We start from the raw sequence: 27153 nt of genomic DNA on the forward strand, positions 1-27153 counted from the left end.
AGAAATGACCTCCGACTTTAATTGCTCAATATTTAGAAGCATGACCATCACTGACTGAATTGCTTCATTCACTTCCTCCATTGCTATTACCAAGTTATCAACATAAGACTGAAGTCATGATTCACAACTCCTCTTTCTCTTTGCTGATTGTTCCAGTTGGAATTCAGCTGGAGAAATCAAGATCAATAGGAGAAATCCCAAATTCACAAGTCTTTTCTTGAAAGGAAGCCATGAGACTTTGCCTTTTGTAGTTGTCCTTCAACCATGTAGGGGACAGAGCAAGCATGTGATAGAAAGTGGTCTGGTAAGATTAAATTAACTTCTTATCCTACATATACTCTATGCGTTTTGCAGAAATCTAGCATTGCACATTTAACATTGCATTCCGAGGTGGAGTAACATGACGATGGCTTCTGTAGGGAGTCCTTACTTCAGCAAGAATTAGGAACCTGGTCAGATTTAATGGAAGATGGATAGCGCTAATGATGGGACAATACTGAAAGAAAAACTGCTGCACATGACTTGAGCAGGGGTTCACCTTCCAGCACGACAGCAACCACCTAGCTTACTACCAAAACTACAGTGGAATGGTTATGATCAAAGCATATCCACATCTTAGAATTGTCCAGTCAAAGTCCAGACCTAAATCCAGTTGAGAATCTACAACCTGACTTGAAAATTTCTGTTCATTGACACTCTCCATCCAGTCTGACTGAACATGAGATGTGTTGAAAAGAAGAATAAACAACACTTTCCATCTCTAGACATTTAAAACTTGTACAGAACCCCCCTTAAAGATCTGCAGCTGAAATTGCAACAAAATGGGTTCCACGACGTATTGATTCATTGATTTACTTTGTGTTGGTCTATGACTTAAAATTGAACTGAAATGCATTGAAGTTCGCTGTTACAATGACAAAGTTAAACAAAAGTTGAAATCTTATGGACGTTTGTGAAGTGTATATAAATGTTTTGGAAAAACTGTCACAGTACGTAGTTGCACAGGTAAACTAGCCATGACTTAGAGGACAGATGTCCTTCATAATTTATCATAATTGTGTAAACACACACTTCTTATTTTTGCTTGTTTTGTGGACATGTCTCTTTTTTTATATGCACATATGTGCTTACATGTGTCTGCAGTTACTAAATGTGTTGTTCCATTGACGTGTACTGACTCCGTCTGTACATGTAGCCATGTACCTCGCACTCAACTTGCATGTGTTCATCAGCAGAACAACTACCTATCCAGATGGCAAAATAGAAACATTGGACAGCTGTCAAAGGAGGTGAGATTTTTTGCTCTAGTTAAGTTCTATGGCATTCATTGTTGTCATTGTAATCAATGTTTTATATGGATTCATTTTAGTCAAAAGTTTTTAAACATGGCTTTCATTTTGTCAAAAAAGTTGCATCATATTCCTTTCTTTGTACATTTAAATCTTTATCTTTCTTACGCCTGTTAATCAGTAATATATGCCCCTGAAGACAGGGATGCTCCAGGGCAACTTCTCCTCCTCCTGTCTACACTTCTTTTGTAGCGCCTCCGCTCACCTCTTCTCCTGATTTATACATTAAATAGTTATGTGGGAGAATGGGGAGGCACCTATCATTCCATGATCTATATCTCTCTGTGCCGCCATTAAAAATACATGTGTATGCTTAGGGGAGACAATATAGAATATATAAATCAAAATGGTAATGGCAGCATTGTAAGCCTGCTGTATTTATTTCCCTGTAGCTTTCCCTCTGTGAACTGTTGACTCTTTTTACTGACTTTATTTCCTTTCCGATGGTTAACGCATTTTCTTCAGCATTAAAACATGTTGGATAATAAATTCACTGGTTGTGATCTTTCTTTTTGTCTTTTTTTAGCCTAGTAACACATCCATCATCTGCCCTGTGAATTCAAACTCTCAACTGTCCTGTTGTAAATAGCATGTAAATGTAACTAAACAAGTTAAAAATAGGAGGGAAAAGGGAAAAAGTTGACAAATGACTTGTGTAACATTTACTTACACAATCAATGGCTCTGACAATTTCCACCTGGACGGTGATTAATGCTACATCCACCCCCTATCCAGGAGCCCCCACCCCCGGCCCCTCACCTCCCTCTGTGTGTGTCGTGCTGGGCGCAGATGAAGCAGGCTTGCGAACTCCGTGTTTTTCAATGTGAGTGCGTGCATGCGTGTGTTTGTGTGTGTTCATTAAAGTAGCAGTGTCAGTCTGGACATTCAGCCTCTAAACATCCATTGAGCATCGATAGTTGTACAAATACACTCAGCGTCAAGTGCTGGGAAATAACTGACTGGGCTTTTTTGGGCTTTTCACCGTGGCACTTTCCATACGAGTGTTTTCCTGTCTCCTCAGACGTGCTGAAAATAGTCAGGTCAAGAGTAGCGATATAAAATGAGAGAATTAGAATGTAAAACGGAGAAATAAATGTAAATATAGGCACAAAGAAAAGCGAAGGCATGAGAGATCAGATGGTGTACGACTCTTTTCGCTTCCTCCACCCCACTGCTCCACTTTGAACCCATTTATAAATATTCAGCTCCACATATAAACACTATCCAAATGAGCCCAGGCATCCGAGCCAAGGTTAAAAACTCTACTTCTCATTGCAGACTCAATGACTTGACTAGCTCAAAAGGTTAGTTTCTTATTCTGACCCAAGCTGTTTATGCTCATTAAGATCAAGGGAAAACATAATCATTACTGCACAGTTATTTACTCAGGCCAAATTAGTGTATGATTATTTTAGATCAAGCACGCAACAAAAAAGTGTCTTTGATGTTGAAATGAAAAATGAATTTATAAAATGTAATCATATGTGCAATCTTGTTTCACGCTACACAAATCAACACGGAGGATGAACTGTTCAGACTAAAAAGGTATAAGATAAACTCCAGTTTATCTTATAAAGTGTCCTAAAATAAACACATCATTCATTACAGTAACATAAGTGCATATTGTATAATTTCCCCAAAGAAATTGCCTTTTTAACTTGAGTATATGTATTTATTTCAGAGTAAAACCCTTGTTAGCAAATTGGCTTTTTTTGTTTTTACTTGAATGGTCTGTGTTCATTTGTGGCCTATTATATAACTCTAATTAGCTTTTTATGTTTATCTTTTTAGATTTGCTGTAGCATCTGTTTTATATGTATGAACACAACATATTTTTTATTGTTGCTATTGCTGCTAAAATATTCAGACAGACTGATTACTGTGGTTATAATAATGTTAAACGTAGCAGTTATTTTGTTTATTGGAATTTATTTATTTGTTTTGATGTATAAACTTGCATGAAATTATGAAACATACACCTCTTAGTTTAGTCAGTTGTATTTCTAAATATCAAAAATATTGATCCTTTTGACTATTAAGAATCTGACATTTGCTTGGTTATTAGTTGGGCAATCTGCTAAGGTAGCCTGCCTCTCACACTTTCTCTCTGTAGCTGTAGAACAGCATTACATAAATAAGAGTGTTGCATGGTGCTTTAGTTTTCACATCATGAGACAGAGGTACAGAAGCTTTATACAACAGGCTGAGTGTGCTGCAACAAGTGGGGGAGGGGCATTATTGCACTCTCTTTCTGGCATCTCGTTAGAAATACTTTAAACCCAATAGGAATACCCAACAACTTTATTTTTTTTTTTAGGAAGGAACATTTTTAAGACTGCAATATACTATTAGAACAGTTATCAGCATATGCCTGTTACCATGGAGTTTTGTTTCTCCTTGCTTCTTTTCACAATGGGGGATGTAAGACAACATGGCTTTCTATAAGGCTGGTATGTTTTGATCTTCATTTCTTAGGGGATAACTAGAAAAAAAATACCTGGTAGCTTAACATTGTCACACTTACATCCAGAGTAATAATTCAAAAGTTTGAAAGTACTAAAACTGTGACAAATTAGGCCATCTAAAAATTCCTATTACACACAATAATGACAATAATAAGGAAGGAAAACAAAAAGATCAAATTTCACTCAGTTTTAAGGCATTTAAAAATATATATTCTTAGTGTTGCAAATGATTATGGAGAAAACTGGATATGTACTTCTCTGAGTGCAGGTGAACCTCACACTGCGTAGTGTTGTCATTTTCATCTGTGATCTTGCTGTAAAATCACATTTAGATCCCGACTTCAAGTACTTGCATGGCCCTGTAGCTATAGCTAGTTATCAAGAGGATGATTGATTTTGGCTGACAGGCTGATGACAATCCTGTCTCATCTCCTCTCACATCACCTCTGAAATCCACATGTCTTTTTCATAACCCCCGTAGTACAGTAAGTTCGCTCCCACCTCTGCACGCTCTCCGTCTAACAAAACTGTGTGTTTTGCGATTATGGGGGGTCTCGAACTGGTGCTGTGTGAAAATGAGAGAAGGGGGCACCGTGACTTAATCTGACAGTACTGTGCGAAGTGTGTGGTATCTCGGCCTCAGGGAGACAGGCGTGGGGAAAAGAGAGAGGTAGAGAAAAGGAAGGGAATCCAGTTGGATAAAGGGGCCCTGCATGGAAAGTTAGCTCACACAGAGGCTGAGACAGACGAGGTCACACAGAGCAGGGTGGCCCTGACAGAGAGGGAAATAGAACAAGAGTATGCGTTTGTGATTACTGTATTTACCTCCTCCCTCAGTTGCATTACATCTCTTTTATTATTAAGAGTCTGTGATTTTTGCTTAACAGTTGTAAACATTTAATATCTTTGTCATTTTCCTAAAGAAAAATATTTTTTGTTCGCTTAGCATACAGTGCTCCCTAAAAATACTAATATCCCTAGTAAACCTGAGTTATAAGGCTTTAAAATAAATTATTATATTAGGTACTTCAAGATGACACTCTTCTTTTTCACCACCCTTACCTCTCTGTCCTGCCAATATAAATATCAGTGCAATCTCGTTCTTTGCCGTTTTAGTTGTTTTAAACCTTTTAGCTATGGTTCTGACTGTAAATATTGGAGAGTTTTAGCCAGTAGCTATTTTGTTGTACCTTTATCCTAATTACTGATCATCAACACACATCTGCCACATCTGTCTTTCATGTGCGCTTGCTTTCTAATTTTTAAAAGTATTTTAGGAAAAGGGAGGTTCTTGGAAAAAAAAAAAGAAGAGATCAATGGAAATTATTTCCTGAAATCAGGATCCCTACATCTCTGATAGCCCTTCTATTCCAGTATCTGTTGAAATCATACTTCAAGCACAAAATCATCTCAGTTAGGTTCAGATTAGGGAATCACATGAACCCAATAGCAACACAAAAGACTGGTGGATAATATAGCACGAGTCCAAGTTAAAACTTGGACTCCAAGTTAAATTTGCATTTTCTTTTTTTCAAGAGTAAAGATCTTGTTTTTTGTGTTATTTGAATTCTTAAAACACTGCATTTCTTATTATTTTGAACACAATATGTTTTACATGGTTGAATAGACTCTGCTGTCATTACTTTATGAAATAAACCACCCAAATGCATACTTAAAAATAACAAAATTAGAGAAACAAAACATTTTAGTAGGTGATCCATTAATTTTCTCTTTACCCATTTGTTTGGTGACCTGCTTAAGATGTGAACAATTCCTAAAAGTGAATAGTTGTTTTACTACTGTGCTAAAGAAATAATATTTGGAGATGTTTGCACCTCCTTTACCACCCTTTGGTTCCTCAACCATTCTCGTTTCCTCAACATAGATCTTCCTTACTTGAATACCATGTTCTCTTGTCTTTCCCATTATGTCACATGGCTCTGAGAAATTGATCTGTCTTACATTATCTTTGTACCTGTAAGAAATTTGTGAATTACAAATAAAACTTAATTGATGGTCTGAATAACTTCAACCTGTATAGATTTAAATGAAGAAAATGTTTCAGCTATATTTATTTTATAGAAAATATGACTTTTTGCTTAATTTTTTACAGCACCACATTGTTGAGACAAGGGAACAGAGTCACTGGAAATGTCTCTTTGTTTATCTCGTCTCCTGACGTGACGACATGAGAGCCTGAGAGCTAGTTTCTAATCCTAATTTATTGAGCAACTATTCTTAAAATATAAATGCATGAACACACATGTATAAATGTTTTTGATAGAAGTACAAAAGGTGAATAAAAGAACATTTATGTTCTTCTTTTATTCAGCAAGCAACAGTGACATAACACATACAACCTCCAATTCACCTAACCATACCATCCACTTTCCTCACTCCATGCACCCGTGACCGCTATCAGCCATGCTTTGTACCTGTCAAGTGATGTCCTTTTCCTTGTGCCCGGATCCCTGCTTCACTACATGAGAGCTCTCACATCAAAGCGTCCTGGAGCTCCACGCACACAGATGAAACACCCTCTCAGTGTAGCCGGCTCTGTCCCCCGCTCCGGCACATTAGACACATTTCACTTCATTACAACACGACTGGAAAAATAGAGTTGCTGCTGTCTTAAAGGGACATCTTATTTACCTTCACTTGTACTTGTGTGCTTACCGAGATGTGGATACCCAGAGGTGCACAAACACACATCTTAACAAAATAAAAGACTAGTAGAGACAGCATGGCTATTGTAGATTGTAGCTGATATTTCAATCATAGCCAGGATATTTAAGACAAACATTTTATGTCTACCAGTTAATTTAGGAAAAAAATCAAATGAAATGTGGCACTTTTATTAGATTAACTCCAATTTCATATTTTTTTTCTATTACATTTTTTTATAAAAGGAGATGACCAGTGACGGGTTTCATAATTTGATGAGACAAGCCCCGGTTTCCGTAGCAGCAGCGGTCTTTGTTGTGCCATCTAAGTGTGGGGACAGGCCGACAAAAGAGACCTAAGGAGCGTCCAGAGCACGGTGGCGAGGGTCGGGTTGTTCCCCCCTCAGAGGGGGCCGGGGTGACCCTCTTGACCGCTGGCCCCAGGGCAGAGACTCAGTATGGTAGTGGCACAGGGGCACCCATAGGGCATGGGAAGGGACTTAGCCTGCACACTACAGCAGAAAGACAAGATTGACCTACAGCTAGAGGATTGTGCATGTCTATTTTATCGAAGACAGTGTGTATAAGGGACAAAAGAGGTGTTAGCAAAGCTAGCAACGTGTGAGAGAGATTTTGACATGTCAAAAAAAAAAAAGCATGTTGACCCAAAGATGGCTATGGGCATCTGTGTGGGATTCACACTTTGACAGCACATCACAAAACAAAAGATCAGATTTTTGTTTGTGTGTGTGGAAGGTGGTGGGGTGGGGGGCGGGGGGGTAACAGTGAGACAGAGCCACAAAGACAGAGAGACCAAACTAAGGATGGTTGCACGACAGACCTATTTGTTGGAAGGAGCAAATGTGCAGATTAAAATATTTGACAAAGGCTTTGTGGGAAGATTTGGAGAGGGGGGGAAAAAAACAAAAAAAAAAAACATTTTAGCTTTTTATATCATGTTGGAAAATCACAAAATATTAACAATATTAATACCAAAACTATCTTATTTTTATGCTAAGTAAAATTGCACTAATCTGTTATAAGTTTGCACAGACAAAAACAGGGAAGTTCTAGAATGATTGATTCAAAGAATAGAAGTAGAAAGTGAGCAGACACAGACATCTGGGATTTCCTGATTCCAACGCAGTCCTCCCAGTGTTCAAATGAATGATGGCTTCCGACACATAGATGAACCTGACAGCCCTACTCCTCCAAATAAAGCACTCTAATGCTGCTGGTCTTCTTTACAGAAATCTTCTCATGGGTGACTGGCTAGCTGAAAGGGTTAGCACTGTTAGGTTTATTATGTGTATTTGTGTCTCTAAAGGAAGGGCTATAGGCCATAACCTAAAGACTAGCTAATGGCTGGAAGCCGAGGTCCTGATGTTGGCTTTAGTGTGCTTAAGGATAGAGAAAGTTAAGGGTCAGAGTAAGACTAAACATGTTTAAGGGACACGGGGTTCATGTCAGAACACGAGGATCGTTGATCTAAACCATTAACTTCTGCCCTTTGCAAACCAGGATGAAGGTAAAGGAAAACTACTTACTGAGAACCGATGACATACAACTTGCCCCATAAAACACCTCTAACAAAGATTGGGTGATTTGTATTTTTACTTGTTTATTTTGTATATGAATTATGTTTTTTGCCATCATTTCACAAGATGTTGATTTTTTTTTTCTTTTTTTTTTTCTCAATGATGGAGAACATGCAAACAATTGTGTTGATATCGCTTAGAAAGCGCTACTTCAGTGTTTACAGCTTAAAAGCTTTAAACTGGCTTAGCTGGTTTTGTCAGTTATTTTATCAGACCACCACCAGTGGGCAGTGGCACAAAGCTATTGTGTACAGGCTGTATCTCTTCTCTCTCATGATCTTTGCTTTATTAATTTATCTATAACTTAATTTCTGTCCACATTTTTCAGTTCTTCACTCTTCCCATCATCTTCCAGTATTTTTTTTGCATCTAACTACGCTGGAATGTGGGTTCATGTCTTCAAACTTCAGTAGTAGTGTGAATATATCTCTGTGATGTTGGATTTAACTTGTCGTCTAATACGTCCTGTTCACTGCTGCTATGCAAGCACTATAATTACTTTCCCTGTAAGTTTTAAGGTTAATCTAAAAGCATTTGGATGAATAGATGCCATACTCTGTTAAAATATCTTCATACTTTAAAACTGTTGCAAAATGGTAAAATTGTTATGTAGTATAAAATCAAAAAGTTTACTAAAAATACAAATGTTTTTCTAAATTGCAATATTTCATAATTTGTAAGTAGAAACATTGTTTTGTTTTCAATGAAAACCGTTATATTTAGGTATATATAAGGTAATTTAATAGATGTTAACCTTTAACGTTACAAACATCTATCGAGAAAGGAATGTTTGGACTGACAGGAAGTGAGAACAGGACAAATTTCTTCAATATTAATAAGTGAGAACGTGTCACTTTGCCGTTTGAGCCATTTTGCCATTGTCAACACACGGCAGGTGCTAAGGGACAGGGTGTGTGGCAGGTTTGATGTCAGTCGGCACAGGAGGGACACACACACACACATGCTGCGTCAACGGAAGACGAGCACATTGTGTTAACACTTATTAAGGAAGAGGAGACGTGCTGCCATGAGACGACACTGTGTCCGTTGGAGATTTGCAAAGGAAACTGAAATGTATCTCCTAAAGGTCTTCTGGTTGTTGCTTGTTCCTTACTTAATCCTAGTGTATGTTTAATTTGAAATGCCTGTGTTGAAATGACTTTGGCAGACAGCCATCATTATTTAATTTTCTGGTGTGTTTGTATGGATATGTGTATTTACACTAGGGCTTGTGTGTAGAAAGGACAGTCAAAGTGAAACAGGAATCCATCTATTTCCTCCTTTTAACAAAGGACTTGGGATAATAAACAGAGTTAATTAAAACAGGTTCAAAGTTGAAAAAGTCACTTGGCTTCAGTAGAATGACCTTTTTTTGTCCCTCCATACACTTTTCTCTTCATTTCCTGAAAAATGCTTTCATATTTTTTTCCCCCTAATTTCTCTGTGTGGATATTATCATCCAACACTCTTTTCTTTTTTTACTTAAAAGGGTTGTTGTTAAATGCTCAGAAATGCCGAATAAAATTTTAAGCTATGCACAAAGAAACACAAGCAACTACAGAAAGACATGTTCTTTGCAAACCCTCACTGTGTGATGGTAGTATTGATTGGGTTTGATATTAAGTGACACATGGCCTTTGGAAGTCACTAAATGCTACTCACTGACTGAAACTACCACTGCTGAATTCCAATCCCCCAGTTACTTCTCAAGCTTGTCCCTGCAGTGACACACTCTCCTTTATCTCATTCACTGCCCTTTCTTTCAGCCTTGATTCACATCTTTCCCCACAGTTATCCAAGAAGCCATGCCTTTAAAGTGTTGTAATGATATTTGCTCACAAATGGCCAATGCTGAGCTCTTTATTAAACACAAAGACCGTGAATCGGAGATAAGCCGATATGCCGTGGATGAGCTCTAAAGAGCATTCATCTATTATGTTTTGGGTTTTTTTTAAATAATTTTTTTAAATGATTTTTTAAAAACTGAAATTATGACCAAAGTTTGTTCATCTTTCGTTTTAAAGGCATTTGACAAAGGAGGGCAAAACAACTGTAACCAAATGTCAAAACTTTCAGTTGGTGCTTAATAGTTTCTGATCTGACTCGCATATCTCTTAAAAAGTTTGAAAAGTTAAACACATTATAAAGATATTATATATAAACATTTTCAGTACATTTTTTTGTATAATTTTGCCTCATGAAACATTTTGATGGTAAAAAGGGTAGCAAAGCAAATGTATGTTGAGGTGTTCAATTTCCAGTACTATAAAACTCTGACTTGCTGATACTAATTTTAATGTGTGTAAAGAAGATTCAGTGTAAACGAGTTTTAATCTTATAAGAAAATAGACAAAATTAATCTGACTATATATTTTAAATTGCCTCTTGTACTAGCAAATTGCTCAGCTGGTATTGCTAAAGAACCATTCTCCATACAATCCTAACCCTAATTTGTAGATTTCCTGGAGGCTAACAACACTTCAAAATCCAGCACGGTTCATGATATAGGTTTCAAATGCTAAGTAATAATTGTAATACATGAGCCTTCCTGTTACTTGCTGAAAGTTTCACTTCCCCTTTCTTTCTGACAGCTCACATAAAACAATATGTATTCACATGTCTAGAATATTGGTCCCTTTTAAAAAGAATTTTACATGAGTTTGCTCTCTCCAACTTCATTTCTTTCAGTAACAGTGGCCACAATTAAGAGTGTTTTTGCTAATGCAACCTGGTTGTTGGATAGTTGTGGCTTGTTCACTGGTCAGAACGACCAGATTTTGCGTTGATTTCAAAATCGTGGAACTATTAGACGCTCTTCGGTGTATTTCAAATTAACTCGATAGTGAAAGTGTTAATCAGTTAAAGTAACTGATTTATGCTCCTATACACAACTTTGTGCTGAATATGTTTCAGGAGGACTACGGTGTGATGGTGCTCAACCCCAACGAGAACTACTTGGAGGTGGAGAAGCCAGCAAAGGACTCCCCCATTAACTCTCCTGCGGAACCCTCGGAAGAACCTGCCGAAAAGAGGGAGCGCAAAGATGAACAGGAGAGCAAAAAGAAGAGGGAATTTTATGAGAAATACCGCAACCCACAGAAAGAGACCGAGACCGAGCGCATCCCAATACGGGTGAGTAGGAGCGATTAAAGCACATTCGTGCTGACAAAGATGGGAGGAAGGAAATTTTGGACTGGAAGGAGAGGAGAGAGTGGTAGATGTTTGTCAAAATCATGCACGATGGGGGATCTAGACAGACAGACTGTTCCAGGGTCGTAGACGGAGGTAGAGGAGAAGTACATAAGAAAATGGGGAAGAGGAAATTGGACAAATTTTGATAACAGAAAAGTGGTAAAAACGTGCGGATGGCGACTGAGCTTGCTGAAGTAGCAAGGCAAGGATTTGTTAGGTGACTAGGGATGAAGGGAGGATGGAAAGCAGAGGGAGAAAGAGAGGCTCTTGTGTGGTCAGCCTGTGTGTGAAGAGGTTGGCTGTGCTCCAGTCGCCTCTCAGTGAGCAAGTGTTAACCACATGGCTACCTCCCTCACTCCCTCTTCCCCTCCCTTTTTTCTCCTTCAGATGAAGGGCTGGTCAGTGAATCTCTGGCCCAACACTCTTGTTGACCACTGGGATTTTTATCTTCAAAACACACACTCTGCAAATACACTGTAACACTCTTATCAGCTACACTCTAACCATCGGCACACATACGCACACACACACACACACACACACACACATGCACACGCACGCACACGCGCACACAGACACACGTACACGCGCACGCACACACACACACACACACACACACACACACACACACACACATGGCTTAAAGCACCTAGCTCAGCCAGTTTACCTTGTGGTCAAACAAAGGAAATGACTCTTAAATCTAGTTTCTTTGTCAAAATAAATGTGATGAACAGTGAAAGCAAGGTTACCCCCTTCAAAGACATCCTGTGTTACATCCCATTCAATTTAAAGTTTGTTAAAATAGTTCTTTTAAGTAAATGTTTAAAACATTATTTCCACATCCAGCCTTTTTCACAAGAAGAGTGAACTATATTTACCTAACTTTGCTTCATGGCTCTAAAGTAATAAATTTCAGAAAATGTATACAGTGATAGTGTATGCTTGCATGTGTGTGAAAAGTGTCACTCTGCGATTTTTGACAGGAGTTAGGGTTGCTGTGGGACTAACAGGCAATGTGTGAGCTGTCAGTGCACACTTCTTTTTTCTCACCCCTCCATCAGTACCTTTATGCACACTTTAATAAGGCATAATTAGCGTCTTATTCCATCACACCTCTTTACATGTTTCTTACATGAGGAATTAGCTTCACAGTGTCTGACATTAGGTTTGTGACATACGATCATTACGTTACACAACCCTGGATGTACTGTCCTCTGTAGCGTCTTTCTCACTTTTGCCTCATGGTTTAGTTGTAAGACTAAAGCGATACAGCAAAAATGACAACATTATTCTCTGTTTGAAATGATCTTAGTTTTGGTCAAAAGATTGTTTTGAGAGCTGATGCAGACTTTACTTAATTTGCCCTTACAAATCATGGGAGAGAGCACACATTTCATTAACTTTCACTAAATTTTGTTGTGTTTTGATCTAACTAAAGTTAAGTCTATTGCAAATCCTACCTGATGTGTCAAGCATTAGTTCTTTGTAAAATTGTTTGGATATTTATTCAATATATCAGTCCCAAATATTTATTTAATGAGTCAGTCAGAATAAATTTATTATGTACCGAAGCTGCATAGATATCTTTATATTCTTTTTGGGTATATGTTTCAGTCTGTTCATTTTTTTCTATTCGCTATAACATTTTCTTGGCTATGATGTCACAGCATTTTCTGTGTAATTGCTGAAAAAGGTCATGACTTCTAGTTAATCAGTTTTGTGAATGTGCCATTTTTCTTCTCTCAGAGGTTTTGTAGTCCAAGTTCAGTTATGAAGAAGTTGTAAGTAAACAAGTCAAAATGTTGGGTTATAGTGTGTATTAACCCACAGCATTCCTTACATGGTACCCTGGCATTAGAGCACCTTTGCAGTGTCTGGTTAAACTGTATGTACCCACATCAGGGGGGAATGTCTGTTTACTCTGCCTGCATCAAGAGGGATTTTCCAAAAGACGTGTCTGATTGAAGCGTCAGTTCCTGCTCCCCATTAAAATGGGGTATACAGCAAAGCAAAGCTCAGAATAATGCAAAAATGACAGCAAAGCTTATGTCAGACATGAATTTTGTGTGTAAATAATGACGTCCTGGCTACTGGTTTGATAACAGCATTGAGCCCTCTGCTTCTGTTAGCACTGTGTGCTAACTTTTTGTGGCCTCCTTGAGAATATAATTGTACTGCATGTTTTGGATATAATTATTTGGGTTTGTTTTTGCCATTGTTGTCTTGGGGAACACATAATCCAAATGCATTCAGTGGGGATCTTGATGCTCCTGTTAGCTAACTCCTTAATTATGTTGAAGTGTTGTTTACTTTAATCATATTGTGGTAGCAATATAATCTTTTAATAGGTATTTAACATGCATGGACATATAGTTAAACTGCGCTCCATATTGTAGGTAGCTGGTTTGGATGGAGAGGGAGTAAATACAGTAATAACACCTTTGTAATGCATTCATTTGACTGCGTGGTTCTGCAGGCTCATTGTCTTCATTCTCTTGCTCTCGGTCGGACTCTGGATTTTGTGGACCAGTTTGTATTGTGATTGTCCTTATTTTATAGCTAAAAAAAAGTTAAATAAAAACAACAAAAATGTTCACTTAACTTTTGATGCATTTGACAGAATACACTAAATGGTGGTATCAAGACTTGCGCTTGACTAATGAGTGAGCATGCCTGCTTTTTGTTGTAAGTAACCGCTTGAGCTTTGATCTTTGACCCAAATGTGTGAAAGATAGTTGTGAGTATGACCATGTCTTTTTTTTTCCACTACGCCTCCTCTTTCACTGTTTTACTGTTCTTCCTGCCACTGCCCTGGAGTAAGCTGCCACATGCTTACACACACTCACAATGAGCACACACACACACGCACACGTACACACACATGCTCTGTGCTTGTATTTCTGCTTCAGTTTGCTTAGTCTGTGTGACTGGGGGATTAAATCAAACCTCTTAAGGATGTCTGTTTTCATCTTTTTTTTTAAACTGTGCCTTACCAAGTCTTACTCCCTCACCAACCTTTGTTATTCACCAAACATCAGATTTCAACTCCTGTTGAGCTGCTGGACCACCTGCCCAATGCCATTCCAAAGCATGCATGTGTATAAACCTGAAGACAATGTATCTGTAGCCCTCATAATATAGTTACATATAATCCAGTACAAAAATGCAGAGTTTTTTCTTTTTTTTTTTTTTTTCTTTTTTGCCTGATTATCCAGGACCTCCTAAAAAAAATTGTATTTCTACCAACGAACAAAGATCGGTGCTCTTGCACACACAAACACACAGCAACCCACTGATAGAGTTGAGTTGATTAATACGCTTCCTTACACACATTAATAAGCTCTTAACCGCTTTTAGGATTTTTACTTTTTAGCCCCGAGTTCATAGTGTGCAACCTCTCAACCTCATCTAATCGCTCGCCTCTCTTCTCCTCCAGATCCCCACAGCACCGGCCCATGTTTAGAGGGATAATAGCGAAGGAGGAGGAGAAAGAGGGAGGCATGAAGGGATAGAAAGTCTGATCAGGAGGGATGCTGATGAGGATAGTGAGGAGTAATGCGGTGGGGTGGGGGGTGGGAGCACTGTCTTAGCACTTAGCCATACAGAAGTTTGGGAGTTCACTTTACTCTGAATTTTAGCAGTAATCCAGTTAGCTATTTTCTGTCAGCCAAGCGGAGGAATGGCAGGAACAAAAGGCACATTCATGGGCTTAAGAAGCTTCCAAAGAGTTCACCCAAGGCTGGCTGGCTGGGATTAGGCCAGCAGGCCCAGGAAAGAAGAAGGGGGGAAAGGCAAGCAAAGAGGACCAAAAAAAAAAAACAACAGAGCATCGCCCTGCTTTAAGCGCCACTTGGTTTTGTAAATGACTGTAATAATTTTCTCTTTTTAACAAAAAAATTGTCTTTCTTTCACTTTGCTAATTATCCGAAAGCTCGCAGACAAATTAGAAAAAAACAGAAAACACTCTTCTGATCTGAAGGAGCTGCTTGACGTTTTTGGCTGTTTTTTTTATCCTAGCTATATTCACTGTTATTGCATCACCAAAATTAAAGTGGTACTCAGAAGATGTTTTTTTTTTATATCAGCTAATAGAAAGACAAATAAAAAAAGTAGCACTATTGTCCCAATAAGCTCACCAGCCAAAAGAAAAACTTTGACTTTGAAGTAAAAATTGATGTGCTTAAATACTACTTGGATTTAAAATTTTATAAAATTTTATGAAACTCTGAACAGTTGACTAAGTGCTGTTGGCTACTTTCTTTCCATTATATTTCTGAAGCAAAATCTAATAATGACATCAAACCCAATTTTTTACCCAGTGTAAATCTTAATACTTAATACATTCAAACATTGTTGGAACATTTTCACAAATAGTGGTATTACATATGTTTATGTGTGAGAAGGTGCAAATATTACCATATCTATCAACATGTTTTATAAACATAACAGTCATACTGGAATTTGAGGTGGTTAGAAAATTATATTTCCCCCCTTTGAATTCTGACTTTATGGGCTTTCCTTTTTGATTTTTTTCATAATGGAACTTGGATATTTTTCCTCTAAACATAAAACACGATTGTTGTTTTTGTGTTTTTTTGTTTAGTTGTTTTTTATTTTTTTGTCTGTGTTTTTTCATGAAAACACAAACTGCAAACAGACCAAATCCATTTGCGGTAGTCTTTGTAATGTCTTGAAAGTGAAGGAACACTTGAAAAAATATTTAGTGAGGTGGTTCTTGTTCCAGAGTTAATGAACCACATATTTTTATTTGGTTTCTTTGTACGTCAGCTAAGGCCTGTATCTTATTTTATTTTTTTAATTAGAGCCATACCTTTTTTTAGAACTTTGTCTTTATTTCAGATGCATGCAAAATCTGATCCTTGTTGGCTACTTTTTTCTTGATTGCAACTGTAGCCTAACCAGCATGTATATTTTTTCCACAGTTCCTTGAAGGTTTCCTAAGGTTTGTTGCTTCAATTATTTAGTGCAGCTAAAACCTTTGAATCCCAGCTGTGTTTGTCCACTGGGGCCCTTCCGCTCTGGTAAGCACATAGTGTTTCTGTTCCATTGTTCAGAACTTTATACAAATCGTCTCGTGGATTCAGTAAAAATCTTTTTGGCACATTGACTTACTTAAAGCACCCGTCAGATATTAGAGAACAGGTACACAAACATTTGCATTGACGATTCTACACGATGTCTCTGTACCAGGTTTTTGTCTGACTGGAGTTTTACTTTTTGTCACCCTCACCCATTTCCCCCAACCTGTGACCCACAAGCAGTTATACAGGCAGAGTTAATTGACTTTTGACCTACAGATTGGACGAGACGTTTGGCTCAGTATTTCCAAGGACAGGTAGAAACTTGATTAACCTTTGAACCAGGTCAGAGGAGAGTTCATTGACCAGGACTAGATGGCAGCTTGCTGCAGAGAACAGATTGGCTAGATGCCATTTTATTTTCACTTCTTTCTCTTTTTTTTTCTCTCTTTTTGGCCGCTGGCTGCCCAAATATGTTTGTACAAAGGATTTATGTACATGTGTTTTAGTTGTCTTATTGTAGGACTCCCACATAGTCCATCCATCCACGGTTTTGATAATGGCAGTATCTTCATTTAATGCCTTAGCAATGCAAACAAAAAGCTAAAACTAAGTGAATGTTTATATCCATAGATGATTAATGCCACAGAAACTGACTAAATTCTTTGACAACTCACGTCAATTAAATGTCCTTCTTACATCTTAAAGACCAAACTCCAAGCATAGGTGTCTGTTTTAAGAGTATGTGGATAAGTCATCTGACAGTCTAAAAGAGGAATAGTTTTAGTTGGACTTTGGTCTTGTTTTTCTGCGAGCACCTATTCTGCACATGTGTCTTCTGTAGCACAGAACATCTGTTCATGGACACATTTGTGTGCAGCTGTGTGTTTGACCAAGGCAGAACCTGCATTGCCGGTCTCAGATCCCTGCTCCCAATCTTCCAGTCAGGTCAACCATCAAACACTTCCATCCTGCCCTCCCTCGCACCTCCTCACCCACCGAGCTCCGTGCCCTCTCAGTCTCCCACTCTTTCTCTCACTCTTCCCTCCCTCTCTGCGCACACAAGCCTGCTGTAAATACGGCCTGGTCCAAATAAAGACATACAGACACACACCCAGGTACACACATATGCACACAGCCCTAGGGGTCATCCTGGAACAAACACAGCCTTGTCTGCCTGCCCGCTCTCCTTTGCCTTATGTCAATTAATGACTCGCAGTAATTTCACCTGACAATCGGGGCGGCAGCGAGAGGCTAGCTGAGATGTCACGGCGATGACCTCGCTGGCCCGCAGACACTCTTTTCTAATAAAGAATCTCACAAACCCACAGCAACTTCCTTTGTACTTTGTTAATGAGTTATTGATTTGAAACAATGCCCTGGCAAATATTGTCAGAGCAGAGTGACCCTACCAAGGTCATGCTATTTTATTGTATACAGTCCGCACATGCTTATCTGCACGTGGGATAGCATACACACTGTAGTTTTGCTTCTCTTTCTTTATCGTTCTTTCTCCATGTCATTTACTCACCCTCCTCACGCTGTATATTCCCTCATTGCAAAGTCAAATAACACACCTTCTCATAGATTTCATCCTCTCTCTCTCTCTCTCTCTCTCTCGCTCTCTTTCTCTCTCTCACACTCACACACACCTAGTTTCCTGCTTCTTGTTAGGCTTACACACATTTTTCACCTCATTCTCCCTTTTCTCTGTCTCTTTCTCACATCATTATATTCCCAATCCTCCATAGGTGCTATACCTGCTAATTACCCACAATGCCACAGTCATTATTTTCCCATCTCTGCCGCTAATTTGCTCCATACCTTCCTTCCCCCAGCTCAAGCGGACCCATCAGCTCACAGACAGCTTCCAGCTCGTCTGAGCTTTCCGTCTGCTTTTAAGGAGAGGAAAGAATGAAACAAATACGAAAAGGGAAGGAAAAAGAGGGAGAGAGAGAGGGATGGCAAAAGACTACATGTCCCAGGCATTGATTGGATTGCAATTGCAAACAGGTGTCCTACAGGACCACTTTTAATTGTACACGAAGAAACAAGCATGCCATTGTGCACAAACAAACAGAAACTAACTTGTCCTAATAACCTATTAGCTAATACCAAACATGTAATTAGCTACATTGCTTATTTAATATCTAATCATTAGGCCAAATGAAAACAATCTTGTTCTGTGCTGAGCTCGACATATTAAAGATTGTAATGACTAGGGCTGTGAATTGCTTAACTCAGTGTGTGGCCTGAGCACAATGCAGGAAGGAGAGATTGAAAGATTCAGTGAGTTGCAGAACTGTTCATGCCTGTAGAAGATATTTAAACATTTTGTACTTTGCATCTACACACTTCTATGTATTTTATTGGGATTTTATGTCATAGTTATGTCACAAACACAGTGGAGCATTTGAAGAAGTCCCGTTATTCTGGTTGCTGTGCAACTCATCTCCTTACAGATTCAAAACATTTTTCAACTCTTCTGTGATGGCCTCAGATGTTTATTACAGATAATATTAGTGAACAAACAACATGATGAAGACCAAGAAATACAGCAGACAGTCTATTGCTTTAGTTATGGAGAAGTTTAAAGCAAAGTTAGGTTATAAGATCATATTCTTGAATTTGAGCGTCTCATACAGCACTGTTTAGTTAATATGACTGGCCATGACAAAACCAGGACGAAGTGTCACTTTGGGTATTTTGAGTTATCTAGAGATTCTGAAAGTGTGGATTTTAAGCTTTTTAATGATGTCACATAGAAATAAAAATTTAAGTAAAATGAAAAAGATATGGCCAGTTGAATGTTGGCACTCTGCTAAAAAGACCATGAAGAAAACAGCTTCCTGGTCTGTTCATTTACATTACATTGTAATAACCCCACCTCCCATCATTGACTATCAACAGGTATGACTGGGAAGGTTTGCAGTCAAGAGTGAGTTTTTGTCTGGTTTATCTAGTTAAAAAAAAAAAAAAATATATATATATATATATATAAGTTTTCAGCAGTTTTGTGCTTCTTTGTTGTGAGCCTTTCATGAAGTTGTCAGTGTGAACCCTGAACTTCAGTGGAATTAAAGCATACATGATGGAGAGATTATTTTTTTCTCTTCTAGCTGGGGAATGCCTTGGTAATCTCCCAGAGGAGCCAGCCCAAGTGACTGGAGAGAGGGAAGTCTGGGCCTCCCTGCTTAGGCTGCTGCCCCCACAACCTGATCTTGAATAGTAATACATGCTGCATGCTAGACAATGTTTGTGTTAAGTCCAATGTGGATTATTATTTTATTTTAGATATTACAGCTAGTAGGTGCAGTTTTACTCCAGTTCATCATTTCACTCTCAGCAAAGCCATAGCATTGCAGCGCCTGGCCAGGTAGGCTCAGATTTGCGTGCTGGCAGTATCGTAATAGTGTTCAAAAAACAAAAAGAGTTCTGGGACTCACCCCTTGATAAATTGAACATTATTCCTGTAGACATGAATGCCTCCAATCATATACGTATTCCTGGCATGTTTTTTTAAACTGTATCTTTCTGGTGGAAGTTGTCCTCTCTGAAGAAAGGATGTACACCTGTTGGCTTCAAGAATGTCCAATTATTCTCATGTCATGCTGCTCTCTTCAGCTCTTCTGATTTACAAGTTCCCAGTACTTTGTGCTTGTTTGTTTCATTAACTATGGATAAAATACATAGACGTTTGTGGTTGTTACTTGAGTGCAAAATATTTGAAGGATTTTGAGTAGGACTATATTCAGTCAAAAATAGAGTTTGTGAGAGGGACTGTGTGAGCTGAATAAGTTACTTGTTTGCCTTCCTTCCATAAAAGATGAATTAATCTGGTATAATATTGCCATGTTATGAGTGTTTGGATAGATTTAACCTCTGCCTCAGATATTTCTCTGAATTACACCTTGAAATACTTAAGTGAGCTTTTTTTTTCCAAAGGTTGGAACCATCACTGCACTGGCTAAAGAGTCCACATCCAATAAAGTTGTTTAGGAATCCCGTGACACTGTTTGGACAGTTTTGGCACTCCCTAAAAGGTTTGTAGAGGAGTGCAAAAAAAGCAAAATGGCTCTTGCCCACGAGATGCTTTCCGGTTCCACGCTGCTGACTGTCTTCTAGCCAGAAACTTCAGCACTTTCAGTTGTTTTCTGTCATTTCGGTGAAGGAGGATGAGCAGACAGAGGAGCAGGGAGGTCTTAACTTGTTGTTTGTCAGAGTGTGTTGATGTTGTTGGATTCATTGTTTCCTGTGTTGGTCAGACATTGGGTTTGTGTTGGCTTTGGTCCCGTTATTCTGGCTGCTGTGCAACCCATCTCTTTTGCTCTCCTCTCCCTGCTTCTCATCACAGTGAATAAACACAGGACCAGTATTAAACTGGGCTAGATTTAGGAAATCAGGAGCATGTGTGTGAAAGTGACTGTGCGTATGGGTGCGTGTTGCGTTTGTGTCCATTAGAGGCATGCAATTAAATGTGACTCTATAAGCAAAATGAAAGATTTTTAGGTAATTTAAAGTAAATTGGAACATCCCCAAAACTTGAAAATTAAAAGCCATGTTGTTTCAGGGAATTACCATATAATTATAAAAACAATAAAAAAAAAGATAACTTTATATATTCCAGTACTTTTGACAACATTATGTCTAGTTGATTGATTGATAATAGTTAGCTGTCAGCTTCTTAAGATTGTTTGGACCTGACTCTGTCTTAGTTTTATAATAGATTTTTTTCTGCTTTGTATTCTCTGTGGAAAAACCATAGATCCCTTTACATCCACTCATCGCATGCACAAACAGCATCCTCCCTCAAATGTCCCTTGACAGTCATGGTTGAAGAAAGATGGCAACAGGTGCACAGTTTGAATGCTATTCTGACAAGGCTGGCAGATGCACACACAAACACACAAAAGCAGCACAGACTGTGTAGAAAAACTCTGGGAAGAAAAGCATAAAAAAATAAAATACCTTGTGTGAGAGCTTGTGACAGGAAGTCGGTCTCGCAGGGCGACATGCTCCACTTCAGCGAATTAACCTCAGGAAATAATTGCAGCAGTAAACTAATGTTGTTTAGATTATTCAGTACCGCACTATGCCAGGTATTCAGTCACATTGTTTTTGCTGCTAGTGTATCAGCAAATTGGTGGGGGTGGAATCAAGGGCTCGCTTTGTCAAACTGAAGACATCAGTCTGCAGTCTGGGAAATATTTATTAAACATTTATTATCACCTGTATGCTACCGTGCTTTTTTAAAAGAAATTCACATCCCTTTAGAATTGTTTTTAACCTACAGTCTCAGATCAATGTATTTAATTGGGATTTGGAACCATAAAGTAGTAAACTTTGAAAACCAGCATGCATCTAAATGTAGGTGACTGTACTTAATGAGAAGAGTAATCATGTTTCAGTTGGAAAGTTGTGGACTTAAATCCACCTGGGATTTTCACTTTTCCCCAGGTTGTCTACCTAACTCCAATACAAAGCCCATTGAATGGCTAATATGACTGAAAAACAGCTATTTAAAGTCGGAACATTTACCATTATCACCTACTTCCTTCCCATAAAGGTGTACATTTTTTGGATATGACTCTATCACATATTCAGATCTACAAACCAACATTTGTATTGGTGTATTGGTAGATTAAGATCAGTCAGATTGGAATATATTGTTTTGATCTAGGGCTGTAGTTGGGGTGAGCCATTCTTGCATAGTAATATGCTTCGAGTTAAAGTATTGCTTTGAAGATCTGGTAGCTTGATTAGGGCCGTTATTATGCTATGAGCCCTAGTTTGAAATCTTCAGCAGCCTCTAAAAGGTCTTCTTCCAGAATTGTCTTGTATTTGCTGTCACCATTTCCTTATCAATTTTGACCAACCTTCCTGTTTTTTGCCAGCGTGTATTTTGTCCTGGTGGCAATATTTCACTTTGCAGTTATTTGCAGCGCTTGCATGTTGGTCCAGAAAGTTGCAGTTTGGTCTTACCTAATCATGCTTACTCTTTCATATTCACTTTGTGGCTTGTGACAAACTACTACTAGTTTTCCTGGATTCTTTCTAGTCTTTCTTAAGTAATAATTAATTTTTGGAGGGCACAACTAATGGTTGTCCTGTCTATCTTTCCACCTAGACTGTGGATCTCCGGTACTCCTCCAGAGTTACTAAAGTGCCTTTTGGTTGCTTCTCTTTTCAATGCCCTTAATCCCCATCCAGTCAACTTAGGACAGCCTTGTGTAGATAGGTCTGCAGTTATGTCATGCTTTTTGCACTTTCAAATGATGAACGTTCTCAATGAGATGATTAAACTTTTATAATTTATCTCTTCTTTGAACTTCTCTACAACTTTATCCCTGATCTGTCTGCTGGGCTCCTTGGTCTTCATGAGGTTGCTTGCTCTCTAATGTTCTCTATCAAACCCACTTAGGCCGTCACAGAACAAGTGAATTCATCCTGACGTTAAAATAAACATTATTCAACTTTATTTACAAAATTGGTGACTTTTGTAGATTGGTGGTTGCAGCAGATTTTAATTTATTGAAAGGGGCTCAACGATTTGAAAATAAAACCCTTTACTATTCTGTGTTGGTCTGTAATATACAATATCAATAAAATCTATTGAAATTTGCTGCAAGATGAGAAAATATCAAGATTCCATGGATACTTTTGCAAGACACTAATTCTGATTAGCCTGCATATTGTTAAGACTATTTTGAATGTGGAGGAGAGGCGACATGCACAGACTTAAAAGAGCTGCATACAGTCACAAACCCATGTCAGGCCTCTCCAGTAAAGGTTGACTAGAGAGGAGGACAAAAGGAGAGAAAAAGGTGTGTGAAAGAAAACAGGTGGCATCTGTGGAGGAGCAAAGAATATAGACAAGAGCGAGAAAGTGAGGGTGGGGAGGCAGACTAATGAAATGAGCCTCATAGATGAAGGGTGACGTGGTGGAGGAGAGAGCAGGGAGACTTCAAAGCACTTTGATGTCACAGCCTTTCAGACAGACAACTCTGCTTCAGCCAGCCATCGCGCACATGCCCAGAACCCATACACGTACCCACGCACACGCAAACACAACACGCACACAGTGAAACAAGTGCGCTGCACTGACGGTAGAAGGGCAGGGCAACGTTGAGTTGCCCGCTCTTGCATCACACTCTGTGAACTGAGGTTAGCGCTGACACTACAACCCCCACATGCTAATATGGCGCAAACACAAACAGCCTGACAGGTTAATTTAGTTCTAGACAAACACCACGACTAAAAAATACACATCAGCACATCATCAAATGCTACAAGCTTACACAGACTTGTACGCACAGATGCAGGCAAGCAAAACACTCATCAATTCAAAGGGGGGTTTACTATCCTCTAAAAGTTCTGTTTAAACCACATTCTGTTACGCGTTTGTGTATGTGTGTTTTTGTTCTACACTTTCTCCTCAATTACCACCTTTTGGAAAGTGAAAGTTAAAGTAATTATCTTTCTGTTGTAATGCACTATCTTATTAAAATGCAATCACATTTATGGAAACTAACAGGATAGTCTCCGAAGAGACATCCTTTGTCCTTTACCTTATATTGCTAATTATTTGTTTTGAGTCACATTGAACAGTTTGACACTCAATTAACAGATGAGGCTCCATTCTCCATAGGCCGTGTGTTTGTTTATTTTCAGATATTATTATTATTTTTTTTTTTTACATGCATAGGTATGCTAATTAGTAGAAATGCGGGTGCTTGTCAGTGTGGTTGTGTGTTGTGGGGGTAGCATTTCTCTGGCATGGTGCAGAGTTGCTTTGGAAGATACAGGTGTTTCCAGTCAGCGAGGCTCTGGGTGGAGAGCATTCTCTTGTGGGTATGCGTTGTTGATTTCTATTGTGAACCAGACAGTTTGATAGGAAATCAAAGCCTAGAATCAATGTCCCAAGTTCATTAACGGTTGCCCTTTTCTGGCCTGTACTTTTACTATTGTTCACTGCTAGCCTTGGATAAGCACTTACATCTCAGGTTAATTAAACATGTCTCTCAGTTCCACGAACCTGGATGCCTGTGTGTCTGTATACATACAGATGAGATTGATGTGAGTACATTGGCAGAATGTTTTTATCTCCTATTTGCTGTTGCTTTTTTTTTTCCTTTTGACCTTCTTTTAGTGTCTTCCTATTATGCCCTCACTGGTGTTTGGATGGGCCATTGATTCAGCAGTGGGCTACAAATTAAGATTTAAATGTTATGTCATCCTCACTATTGAGTTTTACATCTAGGGCATTTGCAAAATGCAAGACTTATTGATCTGCTGAACTGTGGCTTTTTATTAAAGCTACCTTAGGCTAATGCCACTTTTTAAATATTTTTTTTTTTCCAATTTTGCTGGGCTTTAGAGTTAAGGATCTAATATTTTAGAAAGAAAGCATAAATACAGTTTAATAAATACTGATTCTTTAACTGATTAGGCAAAGTCTGCTTAAGTGTATTTCTGTTTCTCTCTGATACAGATGTGACATTTGATTTTGTTTTTCTCTGTTAAAGGAAAACACCTCCTCTGAAGAACACGTGCTCTACGTGTGGGACCACTTTGTGTCCAAAGCTGCTGCCAAGAATGTCTTCATTATTGCCCACAGCTACGGAGGCCTGTCTTTCGTTGAGCTGGTAAGTGTGCTAGTTTTTCACCTGCCCTTCTTACCTCCTATTAATTAAAGACACATTGAGATGCTGAACATCATTCTTTTGTTTTATCTACAAAACTAGAGTCAGGCTTGCAGCTTAACATGAAACACTGAAAATGTATAAATGAGCAGCAGATCTCAGTAGTGTACACAGCACTGTGTGAAATGTATAAATTTAGACTTTGGTAAATTTAAACATTTTCCCACCATTTTTGTACTCCTAACTGATGCCTTTAAAAAAACTGAATGCTAAATTTAATCAAAAGATGCCTTATCAAAGTATCAGTTTAACGTTGTGCAGAGACTCTTACATTTCAGATCCTCCATAAAACATGCAAGACGGAAAAAAACAGACATTAACACAGAACAAAATCTCTTAAGACAAGACGTGGATAGGATGGAAACTGGTGGGAGGGAAATTAAACTGATTTTCAATTAAAACTCTATGTATTTGATATTTACTGATAGACCAACACAATGTTGCTGATAAATGAGAAGTGGAAGAAATGTGACTGTTGAAATTATTTTTGTTTCCTTTTTTGTTTTTGCAAAAGAGATTTGAGATTAGTGATGTGTATTTATATCCAACATCCTTTTCTCCCATGACCATGATTAAAATGCAATGCAAAATAAGAGGCCCTAGTGTGTAATTTCATCCCAGTATAAGTCTAACCTTCAAAACAACCAACAAACATGGCACAGACATGTTTGTTGCAGATACATGCAGAGTCATGAATAGGGTTTAGGAGGTTTTAAACTGCATTTAATTGAGAAACACCATTAATAAATTTGAACATCTTATATACAACACACAACCTCCTGCAGGATCTTAGTCTGCGCCAGGGTCTCCTTCCATCTGGATGCGCCCAAAAGTTATTCTGATCATATGTTTGACCAAGTCCAGCCTGCTTTGGAGCAAGCTTATTTAAGCCCCTTCTATCCAGGATCTCAGTCTTCATGATTCATATCTCATAACCTTAAGTTAGGTTTGGAATATAAATAAACCGGTAAATCGAGAACTTTGTTTTGAAGAATGTAAATACAACTCCATCAGTGGGTACACGTAGACCAGAAAGACCCTAAAGGCAACAGAATCCCATATATATTCCAGCAACACCCCACACATTTTTTGTAGTAATGTGATAAATACAGAAAAGGGGTATGGATATTTTTAAAAGGTGCTGTACTGTTGTACTTTAAAACGTTATGTGGACTTCATGCGTGACGATTCCTAATATTAACGTGTCCGTTGTTTTTTTACGTCCACCAGGCTCGTTTTGTGGGGTAACATCAAGGATTTTCTGACTGAGTGAAAATTGAATTTATTAAATTATACTAAAGGACCAAGGAATACTTGAAATGAGACCCCAAAATAGATTAATGCAAAAACACATAGCGAACCAGAAACAAGCAAATGCAAAACAAACCTAACAAAACCCAAACAAAAGATACAAACCAAACCAAATGGAGTTCTGACGAGGGAGTTTGAAAAGCCTCCTGTCTGCTTCATGCATGGCAGCTTTGAAGCAGCAGAGCACCAATCAGGGCAAATTGTAACACCTGCAGAAGGCCTGTCTCCAGAACCCTGCAAGAAAAAAGGGTATAGACCCACTGCAGCCATAGCACCACAGATGCACTGTGGGATTAAGATGAACTGATCATCAAAGTCAAATCAATACTTAAAACTATTTTCTTTTGTGTTGTGATAAAGTAATTTGAAACTATGTACTGTTCCCACATAAGTGTATACGGTAAGTAACAAATATGTTGAAGGTTGCCTTCTCCAATGTCATTTTCTTCTAGCATGCATCCTGCTGCTTTATGTTTCCCAAACAATATACATCATGTAGTATTGATAGGATTCATAAATGCATGAAAAATACTTTTAAATTCTGAAATTTTAATGTGGAACAATGCCGGATGTCTTGTTAACTGCTTTTGCTTTTTCATAAAGATTTGCAATACTATTACTTCAAAGCACTACACTTCATTACCTCTGCTGATACATTGGACTGTTTGGTTTGATATAGGGGATATACTGCGAGGCTCACTACTTCCTGTATTATTTGGGAGATTGCTTTCTCCTTTTCTTTAAAATGAAGGGGGGAGGAGACGGGCAGCACAATGTTAGCATGGGTAGTGGGGAATTAAAGAGTTGGACTTGTCCCACTGGTGTTCACAGGGA

The 27153-nt window shown here is 38.4% G+C and overlaps 1 protein-coding gene across 3 annotated transcripts in view; it reads left to right on the forward strand.

Annotated features, from left to right (window-relative positions):
• The window catches only part of arb2a (ARB2 cotranscriptional regulator A), a 161480-nt gene that overhangs the window by 51428 nt on the left and 82899 nt on the right, over positions 1–27153 (forward strand). For all 3 annotated transcript variants that reach the window (XM_081610588.1, XM_081610587.1, XM_008418923.3), the window contains exons 7-8: positions 10989–11207; positions 24832–24951. In XM_081610588.1, the coding sequence (XP_081466714.1) occupies positions 10989–11207; positions 24832–24951 (339 nt within the window). The remainder of the gene's footprint in view (positions 1–10988; positions 11208–24831; positions 24952–27153) is intronic.

This window comes from Poecilia reticulata, chromosome 9, assembly GCF_904066995.2.
Source record: "Poecilia reticulata chromosome 9, P_reticulata-male-v2, whole genome shotgun sequence".
Lineage (NCBI taxonomy): Eukaryota > Metazoa > Chordata > Actinopteri > Cyprinodontiformes > Poeciliidae > Poecilia > Poecilia reticulata.